We start from the raw sequence: 16518 nt of genomic DNA, 5'->3' as shown, positions 1-16518 counted from the left end.
CCTCACCTAGAAAGAAGCCATCTCCTTGCCTAGAATGATTCCATTGTGATTTGGCTTCTAGCTCATTTGTGCCTTTGAGTTTGCAATAGTGGGAGCCCAGCTGGAGTCTAAGAGACCTCAGACACTGATGGGGACACTTCTCATTGCCTATTTTTGAGCCTCACAAGAGCCATATCTAGAAGGACAGAGCAGTGGGCTTCAGGATGCAGGTGTCTGATCTCCAGACTTAGCTGAGGGAGAGTGTGAGCCTCCTTCTTATCCCCGCACTGTGGTGGGACCGAGGTACCTCACACACTGGCAGGCAGCCCTGCAGTGGGAGCTGTTTATGCCCGGAGGAGCTCATGAGTCCTGGTGAAGGAATTTTGACTTGTGTCTGTATTTGGTGTGGAGCTTTCCACATCTTTGACCATCTTTTTTAAAAATTATTACTTATTAAAGTGTGGAAGGTTATTAAAAATAACATACTCAAGATATTGATTCACAGTACCACCACTTAAAGATAAGCTTCTGACATTCTAGAGCCCATTTGAGTCTTTTTTCAGTTGTGTGTGTGTGTGTGTGTGTGTGTGTACATGTACACACATATATATGAAATATGAAACATTAATATACTTTCTGCCATAATGTACTTCCTACTTATGAAACTACTTTTTTACTTTTTATTAGAGTAAAAGGCACCAAAAAAAGTAAAAGGCACATATAAAGGTGAAGCCAAATGAATTTTCACATACTCAACACACTCATGTAATTAACACTGAAATAAGGAAACAGAACTTTATAGGGTCGCCTGGGTGACTCAGTCGGGTAAGCGTCCAAACTTCAGCTCAAGTCATGATCTCACAGTTCATAAGTTCAAGCCCCGCATTGGGCTCTGTGCTGACAGCTCAGAGCCTGGAGTCTGCTTCAGATTTTGCGTCTCCCTCTCTCTCTGTGCCTCCCCTGCTCACACTCTGTCTCTCTCTCTCACAAATAAATAAACATTAAAAGAAAAAAAGAAAGAAAGAGAACATTACTATCACCCTGTTAAAACAAACATTTTACCCTCAACCATAGATCACATCATTTAAGTGGTTTTTTCATAAAATAAGTTTTAATGACCAAAACTAAAAAATAGATCTACAAAATTTAGGTTACCTGCTTTGACTGATCTTCAGTTAATTTCCCATTCTTCACTAATATAAACATTCTATAATGAGCACCCCGGTACCTATGCCCTGCTCACTGCACTGTTTCCTAAGGGCAAATCTTAAAAGTGAAATCTAAGGAGCTGGGTAAATACACCTTTTAAGGCTTCTGGAATGTGTTGCCAAATTGCTCTCAAGAAGGGTGGACACATTTGCCAACAGTGCTGGTTTCCCCTGACTCTATGTGTCATCTTTCTTTTTTGTTCATTGGGTTGAGTTTGTTTTCTTGGACCTTTCTTGGCCCTCTCTTTGTCTCTCTGGACTGTGTCCTTTGTCCCCCATCCTTGGTGTCTGAAGAAAAAGTCTATTTTTTTTAATGTTTTTTATTTATTTCTGAGAGAGAGAGACAGCGTGAGCAGGGGAGGGTCAGAGAGAGAGGGAGACACAGAATTTGAAACAGGCTCCAGGCTCTGAGCTGTCAGCACAGAGCCCGACTCAGGGCTCGAACCCACGAACTGTGAGATCATGACCTGAGCTGAAGCCGGATGCTTAACCGACTGAGCCACCCAGGCTCCCCCGAAAAAGTCTATTGAGTACACTACCCCTACAACTCGAGCTAGCCTGTCAGTCATATGTTCCCCTTTGAATACCCACCAAAAATGTTTCTTAGAAAAATGTAAAGCTGATGTAAACCAACCACAGAGGGAGATTTCAGTTCAAGAAGAAGGAAGAGAAGCCACCTCTACCACTAGTAGCAAACACACCACACACTTATGTCGGTAGCAAGAGTGAGGGGTCCACATGGAACTTTACAAGCACAGCTGTGGCAAGCTTCTCCAAGTTCCCTCAGAAGTTTAATCCTGCTTCAAAGTCACGATTCCATCTCTCTTCCAACCCTGATTTTTGTAGTCTCCAAATTGCAAAGAAAGTGGGGAGGGGCTAATTTTACAGCAGAGACACATCTGTTTCCAGTGTTTGTGGCCTCCTGAGGACCTTTAGCCCTTTCTCATTCTTTTAGAACCCTGAAGAAGGAAGTGACCGATGTGGGCCCATGAGCTCCCTATGGAGTGGGCTGGAGATCCCAGGTGGTCTGAAGAGCCAGAGCTTTCCTGCCAGAGGCATTTTGGTGCATGTGCTGTTTAAACTGTGCTCACAGTAATTTTGCGCAAAGATCCATGCCAATCCACCAGCAAGGCTGGGGGCCAGCCAGGGCTTCAAAAGATCTAAAATCGTTGCTGGCAGAGCTGCCAAAACACATATTAAGAATCACTTCTGGGGATCCTGGGTGGCTAAGTCTGTTAAGCATCTGATTCTTGATCTCAGCTCAGGTCATGATCTCACGGTTTATGGGATCAAGCCCTGCACTGGGCTCTGCGCTGACAATATGGAGCCTACTTGGGATTTTCTCTCCTCATTCTCTGTCCCTCCCCTGCTCGCAATCTTTCTCTCTCTCAAAATAAATAAATAAACATAAAAAAGAAAAGAATTTTTCTGGAGTGCAGGACACGGACATCTTTGCCAATCAGCCTGAGTGCCGCTCTCCTAAGGTGACAGAGAGTCTGTGGAAATGCCCCTGCATCTCGCCTATTGTGCCCTCTGCATCAGCCTCACAGTGAAGTATTGTGGCAGGTGACTAAGGTTATTTGCTCTCATGTTGAAACAAATCTCACCATCATCCTACAACCCTTCTTTTTTTTGAGAGAGAGAGAGCGCGCACATGCAAGAACACAAGCGGGGGAGGGACAGAGGCAGACAGAGAGACAGAATTTTGCAGACAGCATGGAGCCCAACACAGGGCTTTATCTCATGACTCTGAGCCAAATTGAAGAGTCGGACACTTAAAAGACTCAGCCACCCAGGCGCCCCACCTACAGACCCTTTCAGAAAGGGAAAGGCATCTAGCCTAGTTTCTAAACTGTTGGTGATTCTTAACAAATACTTATTCAACTTTTATTTAAATCTGACCAATTAACAGTTAGGAAGTTTTAAAAAGAAATCTTCTACTTCATCTAGATTCAGACTTGGCTACAGAGACGGGGCCCGCCCACGTTTGCATTCTTTATGACAGATAAAAAAAACAAACTGTTTGATCTGATCAGTGATTTCTCTTTGCCATTCCGTGCCAGTGGCTCTCAAGGGTGGGGTCCCTGAACCAGCAGCATGAGCATCCCCTAGGAACTTGGAGAATGCAGAAACTTGGAAGGTGGAACCAGCAATGTATTTAACAAGCCCTCAGGTGACTCTGATGAGGCTGAAGGTTCCCTGTGGGCATTAAAGCCAGCCTGTGCCCATTTGGGCCAATTCTCCATCTCACTGGTGGAGGATCTATCCAAGCTCAGGGTTTCCCATTTCCTACCATGATCTTAGGCCAGGAATCCAAGGATATAACTGAGGAATAAGCATTAGAACCTAAATAAAAGTAAATCACAGTCATTATTTTTAATGAGTGGAAGGAGAGAATTCCCATGTATACATTCTCGAACCAAATATGAAATGACTTTTATTCTGTAGAAAAAGCTAAGGAATTTGAAATTAAATAGTAAGGTGGCTAGGCTGAGTTAGCAAAACATATGAAATGCATTTTAAATATAATTCAGTAGTATTATCTTCAGTTTTACATAACAACCTAAATTGAACTAGTCGTGTGTTGCCAAGAGTTTTGCCCCAAAAGAGTTTGTACCTAATTTAATGAAAAGATAAAAACTATGTGTAATTTACATATTCATTGCTTATGGTAACTTAGTCATATCCAAAGTACTTCAAAAGAGTGTGTTATCTTCTTCTCTTTGCATTGGATTCTGAAACGTCTAGCTTCAAATCCTAACCTCACATACAAAACATTTGTGTACCCCTTAGCATGTTACTCACCCTCTCAGAGCCTGGATTTCCACCTCTATAAATGAAATTGAAATTAGAATATTTACTTCACAGGATGCCTGGGTGGCTCAGTCGGTTGAGCATCTGCCTTTAGCCCAAGTCATGATATCATGGTTTGAGCCCTGCGTTGGGCTCCGTATTGACAGCTCAGAGCCTGGAGCCTGGTTCAGATCCTGTATCTCTTTCTCTCTCTGCCTCTCCCCACTCACACTCTGTGTGTGTGTCTCTCTCTCAAAAATAAATAAACATTAAAAAAATTAAAATTTAAAAATAAATAAATAAATAAAATTTAAAAATTAAAATTAAAAAATTTTGAAAAAGAATATTTGCTTCACTATATTGCTATGAAAATTAAATAAGATGACACATTAAATCTTAGCATGATGCCCAATGCATCAAAAATGTCCATTAACTAACAGCCTCTCAAACTATTTTGATAATGGCTTTTAATTCCACATTCTCCCCTCCCAAAAAGTAAAACACTGATCTTTTTGTTATTTTACTAACAAAATTCTTTTTTTTTAATGTGTTTTTTTTTTAATTTATTTCTAGGAGAGAGAGAGAGACAGCATGAGCAGGGGAGGGTCAGAGAGAGAGGGAGTCACAGACCGAAACAGGCTCCAGGCTCTGAGCTGGCAGTCAGCACAGAGCCTGACACGGGGCTCAAACCCACGAACCGCGAGATCATGACCTCAGCGAAAGTCGGACGCTTAACCGACTAAGCCACCCAGGCGCCCCAAAATTCTTTTTTTTATAAGTTTGCTATAAATGCTATCACATCATCACAAATTCTAATTAAAAAGACAACCCAATTGCTTAAAATGAAATTACAGAACTTGCAAAGAACTCCAGTGTGTGGAGAAATTCTGGTGCCTGAGGTACTGAGATTATTACCCTAGGAGCCACGAAGACTGGATTCTAGTTCAACCTCTACCCCTAATTCACTGGGTGACTTTGGGCAAAGCTTTTACATTTCTGGGCCTCAGGGGTAACATGCATCTATCAGAAACCTTCTCCTTTTGTGCCTTTTGAGAGACCTACAAGGAGCAAATCTGCTTCAAAAATCAAAGAGAAGCAGAGTTTCCAGCTAAAGAGTAGAGTCAGCTGTTGGCTACTAGAACTATGAGAAAATTCGGTAAGTTTAACGTAAACCATGTTCTCAAGCAGTGATCAGTTGGTGTTAGGATACAAACCCCCAGGGTAAGGGATTATGAGCACAATCTCACACATGACCATAAGCCCAGTTAGAGATCTATCTATAGCCATCACAAAAGAAACGCAAACTACTGAGGTTAAAGTTGGTGACCAACTTAGAGTATGAAAAATGGTTGTTGAAAGTGTGCAGCCAAGTAGGACGGGAAAACCCTTAGCCTCAAAATGTGCAGGAGCGACAGTGATTGCAAGATGTCATCCCTGTTGCTATTAAACTACTGCATGTCGCTCCTCAGTGACATTTGTGAGCTTGTTCTTGCTGATGTGGGCTGGTTTCTTTCAGCTGCCATGTGAAGACCAGATAATCCTCCTCAAAGGCTGCTGCATGGAGATCATGTCCCTTCGCGCTGCTGTGCGCTATGACCCAGAAAGTGAGACTTTAACCTTGAATGGGGAAATGGCAGTGACGCGGGGCCAGCTGAAGAATGGGGGTCTTGGGGTGGTGTCAGACGCCATCTTTGACCTGGGCATGTCACTGTCTTCTTTCAACCTGGATGACACAGAAGTAGCTCTCCTTCAGGCTGTCCTCCTGATGTCTTCAGGTGAGTACTTCCAGACTCATTACTAGGTGACGAAAGAGCTTTTGCTTGTCTGATGCTAAGTCAAATCACTTGATGAGTTTCCAATCCCCTCACCCCTTTAGCTGCAAAATCATAGCTCATTCTCTTTTAGCAAGCAATTAGGGTTTTTCCAATGAACTGAGAACGTGCAATCTCCCAGCACAGTAGAAGGACCCAAATAAGTCATTTTAAAGACTCTATGAAATGATCTACCTTTGACAGACACTGCCCACCCTGACCTATGGTAGTTGGCCAACTCTGCCCTCTTCTGGTTTTATTACACAGGATATGGGTATGAGTGACTACACACCATTTTGTGTTAAGTTCTGGTTGAGGAAAATTTGTTTATGGCTTAGCTACAACTTAAGTTTCAGCTATTTATTGCTATATAGCACACCACCCCAAAATTTAGTGGCTTAAAGCATCCAAGATGGCGGAGGTTGGGGCTGAGACATCAAACACAGCTTTAGGCCTCTGTGCAGCCTCTCCTCTGGCAGGCTAGCTGGACTCCTACATTGCTGGAGGATTCCAAGGAGAACTCCAAGCACACAAAAGCAGAAATTGCAGACATCTTACAGCCCAGACTTAAGACATACATCATCAGTTCGGCCACATTCTATTGGTCCAAACAAGGCCCAGCACTAGCCCCGAATCAAAGCCCACCTCTAGAAAGGAGGAATGGCAAGAATCTGCAACCATCTCTAACCTGACTAGAGCTCATTATCAAGGCCCCAGACTCCTTCAACGAAGAGTAGATAATAATGCTGATACTTCTCATGTCATAATGAATAAGAAATGCAAAATACATCAAACTGTCTAAGGAAAGCGAGTCTTTAAATAGAAGATAGTGGGGCACCTGGGTGGCTCAGTTAGTTAAGAGTCTGACTTGAGCTCAGGTCCTTGCTCACACTGTCTGTCTGTCTGTCTCTCTCAGAAATAAATAAAACATTTAAAATGTTTTTTAAATAAATAAATAGAAGATAGTTTTAGAGGCTTCCTATGCATTTTCAGAAGATCCTCAGTTTAGCTGAGGTCACTCTGCATAATAGCTGTCTATCATGACTTTGGCTCCAGTCATGATCTCACAGTGCACTGGACCAAGCCCTGCATCAGGCTCTGTGCTGACAGCGTGGAGCCTGCTGGGGATTCTCTGTCTCCTTCTTTCTCTGCCTCTCTTTCTCTCAAATAAATAAATAAACATTGAAAGAAAGAAAGAAAGATAGAAAAGAATAGCATAACGAACCCTGTTGTATGCTGTGGTGGACACGCTCTAGGGTGCCCCCCATGATCCCCACATTCTGATATTTACACCCTCACCCTTGTATATCCCCTCCCAGTGAGTATGTGCAGAACCTGTGACTTGCTTCAATAGAATACAATGTATTCAATGTCACCCCCATGCAATTAGGTTAGGTTATGTTATAAAAGATTCCCTCTTGCCAAAAGGCTTGCCCTAGAGACTCTCTTTGTTGCCTGGATGAAGTAAGTGGTCATGTTGGGAAAGCTCATATGACAGGGATCTGCTGTGGCCTCTCGGAGCTGAGCGTAGTTTCTAGTCAACAGCCAGTGAGAAATCCAGGCCCTTGGTCCTTCAGGAGAACTATTCTTAAAGAAATAAAATGGGTGGGGCTGTGGGTGTCTCAGGCAGTTAAGCATCCAACTCTTAGTTTGGGCTCAGGTTATGATCTCGTGGTTTGTGAGTTCGAGCCCCACATTGGGCTCTGTGCTGACAGTTCAGACCCTGCTTGGGATTCTTTCTCTCTCCCTTTCTGTCTGCCCCTCCCTTGCTTGCTCACGCACACAGGTGCACACGTTCTCACTCTATCCTTCTCTCTCAAAATAAAGAAACAAACAAAAATTTAAAAAGAAATAAAGAAAATGGGTAACCCCTTTCCTTTTTTCGGTTTCAGTGTCCCTTAAAATAGAGAAATTGAACTAAATAAGTGGGAATTACATTCCTGGAGAGGGGGATTCAAGGTAATTTTTAGCTGAAATTGTAGTGGTACAAAGAATTTTAAATAACATTGAACCACATAGTGAGAAACCTATTTCTTTTACAGTTTTCTTTCTAGTTATATCTCCTTCTAAATAAGGCAAGGAGAGAGATTCATTTTGGTGCCAGTCTGTCCTGAACACCTCTCTAACACCTACTGACCTCCCTGTTTAACAGAGTGGATCTCAGTCTTTGGCAAGAATCTTTAGCTAAAGTTTAATAAAAGCAAGGTACCTGTGCTGACAGCTCAGAGCCTGGAGCCTGCTTCAGATTCTGTGTCTCCGTCTCTCTCTGCCCCTTCCCTGCTCATGCTCTGTCTCTTGCTCTTTCTCAAAAATAAATAAACATTACAAAAATAATAAATAAGTAAATAAATAAATAAGTTTAATAAAGGTTTCTGTCATGCATCCATTTTTACAGATACCTTCTAAGTATGGCAAATGGATTTTTATTTACTGAATAATATGTTTCCCTTGTAGTGAGTTAGTTTTAACAAATTGTTAACCAAATAATCTCAGTAAAGTAAATAAATGGAGTATTGGAAAAGGAAAAAGTTGTGGTACCAAACCCTATCAAACACTTAACTGGGCGATTCTTCCCCATCCTCCGATTCTGATAATGCCATCACTGCCTGAGAGCCACGTGACATATTTAAAACCTTTTAAAAATCTTCTCCATCCTAATGACCTGGGGACTTTTCATTAATACTGCCAGGACCAGAAAAATATTACAAGACACTTTACAGTTGGCAACTGATAGCTACATATCTGTGCTCCATGGCTCCAACGTTTTGACTGGCATTATAGTGACATGGTATCTTAGGGCTCTTCCACAAAGCCTTCTCCGGGAGCTGCTACCACTAAGTTCTTTGGTCCTGCAGTGATGAGCAGAGAGCTAAAATGGAAATGATCCCAAGGACATCACTTTGAGAAATTCTGTCTTAAAGAGTTAAAGTACAACCCATACTAGATGCACAACATAATGATTTTTGTATTTGATTTGTATTTGATTGATATTTGTATACATTGCAAAATGATCACAATAAGTCTAGATAACACCTGTCCCATTATATATTACAAAATTTTTCTATTGTGAGGAAGATTTTTCTTAAATACTTTTTTTTTGATTATTTATTTATTTTGAGAGAGAGTGTGTGAGCAGGGAAGGGGCAGAGATAGAGGAAGAGAGAGAATTGCAAGTAGGCTCCGTGCCAACAGCACAGTGCCCAACATGGGACTTGATCCCACAAACTGTGAGATCATGACCTGAGGTGAAATCAGTAGTTGGACTAACTGACTGAGCCACTCAGGCCCCCCTCTCCTGTGATGAAGACTTTTAAGATCTACTCTCTTAGCAACTTTCAAATATGCAATAGAGTATCATTAACTATACTTATCATACTGTATACTACATTTCCATGACTTACTTTATAACTAGAAGTTTGTTTTTACCTTTAAACCCCCTTCACCCATTAAGCCCAGCCCAACCCACAGCCTCTGGGAACCTCCAATCTGTGCTCTGTTTCTAAGAGCTGATTTTGTTTGTTTGTTTTTAGACTTCACATATAAGTAAGATGATACAGTATTTGTCCTTCTCTGACTTATTTCCCTTAGCATAATCTCCTCAAGGTCCATCAATATTGTTGCAAATGGCAAGATTTCATTCAATTTTTATGGCTGAGTAGTATTCCATTTTCAAATATATATCACAAAATTTTCATATATATATATCACACATCTTTTATATCCATTTGTCCACCAATGGACACAGGATCTTTCCATATCTTGGCTATTGTAAATAATGCTACAATGAACATGGGGTACATATATCTTTCCAAGTTCGTGCTCTTGTTTTCCTTGGATAAATACCCAGTAGTGGAATTACTGGATCATATGGTAATTGTTTTTAACATTTTTTTGAGGAAACTCCATACTGTTTTCCGACTGGCTGCACCAATTTGCTTTCTCAGTAACAGTGCACATTTGTTATCTCTCGTCTTTTTGATAAATAGCCATTCTAACAGGTGTGGAGTGAGATCTCATTGCAGTTTAGATTTGCATTTCCCTGATGGTTAGTGATGTTGAACAACTTTACATGTGCCTGTTGGCCATCTGTAGGTCTTCAGAAAAATGTCTTTTCAGATCCTCTGCCCAGTTTTTTAATCAATTGTAGGGTTTTTGGGGGGCACCTGGGTGGTTCAGTCAGTTAAGCATCCAACTTCAGCTCAGGTCATGATCTCACTGCTTGTGGGTTCGAGCCCCACATCGTGCTCTGTGCTGACAGCTCAGAGCCTGGAGCCTGCTTCAGATTCTGTCCCTCTCTTGCTCTGCCCCTCTCCCACTCATGCTCTGTCTCTTTCTCAAGAATAAACATTAAAAAAATGTTCTTTAAATTGTGTGTGGGGGGGTGTTGCTATTGAGTTGCAGGAGTTCTTTTTATATTTTGGATATTAACCCCTTATCATATATATGATTTGAAAACACTTTCTCCCATTCCATAGGTTTCCTTTTCATTTTGCTCTGCAGGCTTTTCATTTGATATAGTCCCACTTTATTTTTGCTTTTGTTGCCTTTGCTATTGGAGTCAGATCAAAAAAAAAAAAATCATCAAAAAAAAATGTAAAGCAGCTTACCACCTATTCTTTCTTCCAGGAGTTTTATGATTTTAGGTCTTACATTCAAGTCTTTATTCTGTTTTGAGTTAATTGTTGTGTATAGTGTAAGGCAGGAATCTAGTTTCTTTCTTTTGCATATGGCTGTCTAGTCTTCTTAGCATCATTTACTAAAGAGACTAACCTTTCCTCTTTGTATATTCTTCGTTCTTTTGTCATAAATTAATTGACCATATATGAATGAGTGTATTTCTGGGCTATCTATTCCATTCCATTGAACTTTGGGTATGTTCTTATACCAATACTATACTGTTTGGATTTCTCTAGCTTTGTAAAATAGTCTGAAATCAGAGACGATGAAGTCTCCAGATTTGTTCTTTTTTCTCAACAATGCTTTGGTTTTTCTGAGTCTTTTGTGTTTTCATACAATGTTTAGGATTGTTTGTCTTATTTCTGTGAAATAGAAATTGAAAAACGTCATTGAAATTTTGATAGGGATTGCACTGAATCTATAGGCTGCTTTCGGTAGTATGGACATTTTAACAATATTAATTCTTCCAATCCATGAGTCCAATCCAATCTTGCCATTTATTTGTGTCACCTTCAATATCTTTCATCAATGTCTTACAGTGTTCAGTGTATAGGTCTTTTACTTTCTTGGTTAAATTTATTGCTAAGTACTTCATTCTTTCTGATGCTATTGTAAATGGAATTGTATTCTTCATTTCTCTTCCTGAAAATTCATTATTAGCTTATAGAAAGAAAACAGATCTTTGTCTATTGATATTGTATCCTGCAACTTTACTGAATTTATTCAGTAATTCTAACAGTTTTTTGGCGAAGTCTTGGTTTTCTCTATATAATATCATGTCATCTGCAAATAGTGACAGTTTTACTTCTTCCTTTCCAATTTGGATGCCTTTCATCTCTTTTTCATGCTTACTTGCTCTGACTGGAACTTCTAATACCCTGTGGAATAAAGAGGTGAGAGTGGGAATCCTTGCTTATTCCTAATCTTAGAGGAAAAGCTTTTAGCCATTCACTGTTGAATATGATGTTAGCTGTGGGCTTGTCATATGTGGCCTTTAGTATGTTGAGGTACATTCCCTCAGTATCCACTTTTGTAACCTAAGTGTGTGCAGCCTGGATGTTCCCCAGGCACCACCCTCTCATGACAACCCTTTATCTTTTGTGTGAAGTTGCAAACACATATTGTGGGAAGGCCAGCAGTCCTCCAAGACTTGGGAAGATTTCTCGGTGATTACATGGTCATGGCTTCCTCTAGCTCCAGCTTCTCACTGTAATTCTTCCCTGCCCTGCACGGGGCGCTGCTAGCTTCTTTCCTTTTCATTTAGTTCCCCCAAAACATCCCCAACACCAGGTTCCTACAGGTAGAGGTTTTATTAAATGTATAAGGGAAGGGAAGGAGTGGCTCATCACAGCCTGGCAAATAACTAAAATTGGATATTGTACTTCTTTGCCTTCATGAGAATTTCTTATTATCTGACACTTCCTTTGGCATTCAGGCCTCCTGCAATGTTTCCAGTCTCTTCTCATATCTCCCCTTCTCTGCATGTCCACGCTTGTCTTTTCTCTCTGCCAGGCAGCCAGTGGAAACTCAAAATCTTTCCCTTATTACGCACAGTATTTATTTTTTTAAGTATTTACCGTCAAGTTGGTTTCCATGTAACACCCAGTGCTCATCCCCACAAGTGCCCTCCCCCTTGCCCATCACCCCCCTTCCTCTCTTCCNTTGGGGATGTGTCAAGTAAGAAATTGCTGTGGTTGAGGTCAAGGAGGTTGTTTTCTGCTTTCTCCTCTAGGATTTTGATGGTTTCCTGTCTCACATTCAGGTCCTTTATCCATTTTGAGTTTATTTTTGAGTATGGTGTGAAAAGATGATCTAGTTTCATTCTTCTGCATGCTGCTGTCCAGTTCTCCCAGCACCATCTGTTAAAGAGGCTGTCTTTTTTCCATTGGATTCTCATTCCTGCTTTGTCAAAGACTAGTTGGCCATGCATTTGTGGGTCCAGTTCTGAGTTCTCAGTTCTATTTCATTGGTCTATGTGTCTGTTTTTGTGCCAATACTATACTGTCTTGATGATGATGGCTTTGTAGTAGAGGCTAAAGCCTGGGATGATGATGCCTCCCATTTTGGTTTTCTTCTTCAATATTACTTTGGCTGTTTAAGGTCTTTTGTGGTTCCATACAAATTTTAGAATAGTTTGTTCTAGTTTTGAGAACACCGGTGCAATTTTAATTGGGATTGCATTGAATGTGTAAATTGCTTTGGGTAGTAATGACATTTTAACAATATTTATTCTTCCGGCTCATGAGCATGGAATGTTTTTCCATTTCTTTGTGTCTTCTTCATTTTCCTTCATAAGTTTTCTATAGTTTTCATCATACAAATCTCTTATATCTTTGGTTAGGTTTATTCCTAGGTATTTTATGGGTTTTCTTTTGTGCAGTTGTATGCACAGTATTTAAACTCTGTAGGTGAGGCTTTTCCTTTTGCATCCTAAGAGGGAGGCATTGCCATTCCCACCCAAAGAGGTGATTTGTCTAACCCAGAGAATTTATCTGAACAAAGCATTGACTCCCTTTATGTAAATTTTGACACTTCCCTGATGCCATTGGTCCCTAATGCCCCAGAGTTCATGTTATATCCATGCTCATTCATAGGAGTTGATAGGTCCCCAGATCTGTCCACTTCACACTAAAGGGCTTGAAATGGACAAAGCAAACCTTCTCCTTTTCATTTCTGAGTTAACATCCATCTTCTTTCTTTCCCTCAGACCGCCCAGGGCTCGCTTGTGTTGAAAGGATAGAAAAATACCAGGATAGTTTCCTGCTGGCCTTTGAACACTATATCAATTACCGAAAACATCATGTGACACACTTTTGGCCAAAACTGCTGATGAAGGTGACAGACCTGAGGATGATTGGAGCCTGCCACGCCAGCCGCTTCCTGCACATGAAGGTGGAATGCCCCACGGAACTCTTTCCCCCATTGTTCTTGGAAGTGTTTGAGGATTAGACTGACTGACTTTATTCTCATAATTCCTACAGCACTACTGGGTGTCATTTCATTCCATTGCCTAGCTCTTTTTTGTTTGTTCCTTCGTTTCTTTGTGTTGGGAGAGACTATCTGGGGGTAAAGGAAGGTAGTCCTTAGCATAGACATGGATGAAATTGCCCCTTGAATGCGGGTACTTGTAACTATTGCATTTTGTTCTCCAGTCCTTTGATGTGAATGTTTTGAAGGTTTTACAGTTGTGGAGGTGGGGTGGGGACAATCATTAATTCACCAGCACCAAGCCATCACCAGCTCCCATCCATCCCTGGTCAGAGACTCAAGCAAGCAAAATGGCGTGGCAGAAGACTAATGAAGCCTTAAACCAAGATAATATGGTCATCTTGATCCAGCCCTGATTTTTGCAGGACTCCAATTAGCACGGCACAGACCAACTTTGGTTAGATGTGGCTTTCAGCTTTCTAGGGAAGGGTCTGAACTGATTTTTATCTATTCAAGAGCACTCTGTTTCCTCACCCTTCATTCTCTCCTGGCAGCATAACCTAGAATGTATAGGAATATTTGTTCCTGAAAAATCAGTTGTCCTTTCACTATAATTTTTATCATCCTATGATTTAATTCAAGTTATATAAGGGTGTGACTCAAAGATATGCAGGTATGTGACTGATTGAGGCCAACAAGGGAAACGATTTTCCTCCGTGAGCCCAAAGAAATTAGAAAACTTAACTAATCTCAATGACTCAACAGTTTCCAAAAATTCACATAGTCTTACCTCATAGTAAGGAAGGCTTCTTTACAGTTTAGGCTCAGAGAAAATTTCCAAAGAAATCAAACCTATTTACAGAGTGTTGTCACTTTTCAATGACATCTGATCTGTCATCTCCCAAAACTCCTGAAGTTATTTAATCCTGATTGCATCTTTGCTGAGCTGACAACAGATTTCCCTGTGGATTAAATCTTCTAATCAAGGAGAGATAACAAGCTAAAATTTGAGTCTTGTTGTGGAGGAATTCTGAGGCAAGATTAGTGCGGTACATTTTGAGTTGAAGGAAGTGCAGTGTTCTGAGAGTGTCTTCGTGTGCTGATGGTTCCTTTTGGTCTTAGATCCTCAAGCTCTTTGCTCTACAAACAAATGCTTCCGAGTGCCCTTTTCCCTCTGTCAGGCTTGACTATCACTGAACAAAGCCTGGCCTGGCCACTGACCCTCTCTGCCTCTCTGACAGAGATCTCACAGAAAATACCTGCAGACCATGTACACGAACCTTACTCCCCTTGCCTTCCTAACCCTTCTCCCTGATGATAAACGCTGGAGTAGGCTCTGCCCAGAAAACCCATGGTGACCCCTAATCATTTCAACTTCAGAAAGTGTGCGAAGAATGTACCCAGGCAATTGAATGTATCTTATTCTTCACTGGTATAGTAGACATAAACTATTCCTTTACCTGCCTTGAACTGCCTTATCCTGGAAATATTGGGGAAAATAAGCCATATGGGTGAGATTTACCTAAAAAACAAAGGAATGCAAGTCACTGTGACAACCAGGTGGACTAATTCTTTTTTAACTTGCCCAGAAGTCAGGACGCCTGAGTTCTAGTTTGTGCTCTGTCAGACTGGTGGGTTTGTGACCCTGGGTTTTCTTACCTGAAAGAAAGTCATGAACTTTAAAATCCTTCCCATCCTTACTCTGGTACTGATTCGGTGGGGGGGAGGGGGGGAGAGAATCTATATCTTTTCAATGGTTTCTTTCATATTTCAAATTGTTAGCTTTATTAGACAGAAATTACAGCCCTTTAACAGTTAGGGAAAGCATATTTGGTATTGAGTCAAAATAAGAATTTGACATACTACTCATCAAGTATTTAGAGAAAGGCAAGATGGCCTTGGAAAAGGAGAGGAACAGCACTGAAAAACCTAAGTGTGACTGGGAATAACCTGGAGGGAAAAATATATGTTTAATGCGTGAAAGCGATTACACTGACTTCCTAGGAAGAGGAAACAAGAATATCGCTATGGAACTAGGTAAGCAAAGAGAGAAAGTAGGGGAAGAGATTAAAATTATAACCATGAAGTTCAGAGGTAGATTACCTGCCCCGACTTTATCTACAGTTTGTTTCATTTTGTTTTCTCTAAGGCAGTCTCTTACGGGTCTCCTGAAACCCTTGCTTTGCTAGCAATTCAGACTCTCCTTGGGGAAGTACTCTTTGAAACGACACTGAATCACCTTCTACACTCCAGGGTAACTCTGAGAAGCTCTGTGGTGAGGGGCAAGTTTTCTCTCAGAAGGGAATGAGAGGAAGCCAAAGCAGGAAGGGTACTGGAGGGTTCACAGACCCCTTGGGCATCAAGCCCTCGCGGGAAAGTTTCCTCAATTTGTTTGACAGAGATTCTGAAGTATGTGAGATCCACCCAGATTCAAATATAAGTACAGAGCCAGATCTAAGGCTAAATATGAATGCCTTGGGGATTAACCATGGCTGGGCATTGGCCAAATGGGACAGTGTATGCGCAGTAATTGGCCAAATGGGACAGTATATGTACAGTAATCCAGCCAGCTCCAAGTAAATTTATGTTTGATCCTCAGTTCCTAAAGTGATTGCCTTAAAAAGGCAAACCACTGATCTGAAACCCTTGTTGAAGGCTGAATACTTTATGCTGAGCAGGACACTCCTTAAAGTACTTCAGTTTGAAGGGAAAGGCTGTAAGGACTCAAAGGATCAGGACCCTGGGGTCAAAATCATTCATTTCTTCTGTAACTAGTTGAGGTACTTAATGCATCTCAAGCCTCCATCTCATAAAACTCAATCAGGAGGGATTTACTCTGGATTTTTTTTTTTACATTTTTTCCTATATTGTCCGGGCTTTCAAATCAAGTGTGAACCTGACAGCAACCCCTCACAGAGGGGAGACATCCCAGCAAAGGAGAACACACCTGTACATCTGGGATTCTTATTTATAAATCATTTAATTTGGGGGGGTGGGGTGGCGTGGCGTGGGGGGGTGTGTGTGGGTGGGTGGTTGTGTGTGTGTGTTTGTAATCCTCAAGTGTACTTTGCTCTTCAATTTAGATGTGCAGTATTTCCAGAAATAGTGAAAAAAAATAAGAT

At 41.1% G+C, this 16518-nt stretch overlaps 1 protein-coding gene across 1 annotated transcript in view; it reads left to right on the top strand.

The window, feature by feature from the left end:
• The window catches only part of THRB (thyroid hormone receptor beta), a 393077-nt gene extending 377934 nt beyond the window's left edge, over window positions 1-15143 (top strand). Inside the window, exons 10-11 of the mRNA XM_077760723.1 lie at window positions 5497-5755; window positions 13176-15143. Of these exons, the coding sequence (XP_077616849.1) occupies window positions 5497-5755; window positions 13176-13417 (501 nt within the window). The 3' untranslated portion in view covers window positions 13418-15143. The remainder of the gene's footprint in view (window positions 1-5496; window positions 5756-13175) is intronic.
• The last annotated feature ends 1375 nt before the right edge of the window (window positions 15144-16518 follow it).

This window comes from Crocuta crocuta, unplaced genomic scaffold (genome assembly GCF_008692635.1).
Source record: "Crocuta crocuta isolate KB4526 unplaced genomic scaffold, BGI_CrCroc_1.0 scaffold253, whole genome shotgun sequence".
In the NCBI taxonomy this organism is placed as follows: Eukaryota; Metazoa; Chordata; class Mammalia; order Carnivora; family Hyaenidae; genus Crocuta; species Crocuta crocuta.
Note: the sequence above shows the minus strand (reverse complement) of the source record. Positions and strands in the feature narration are given on the sequence as shown.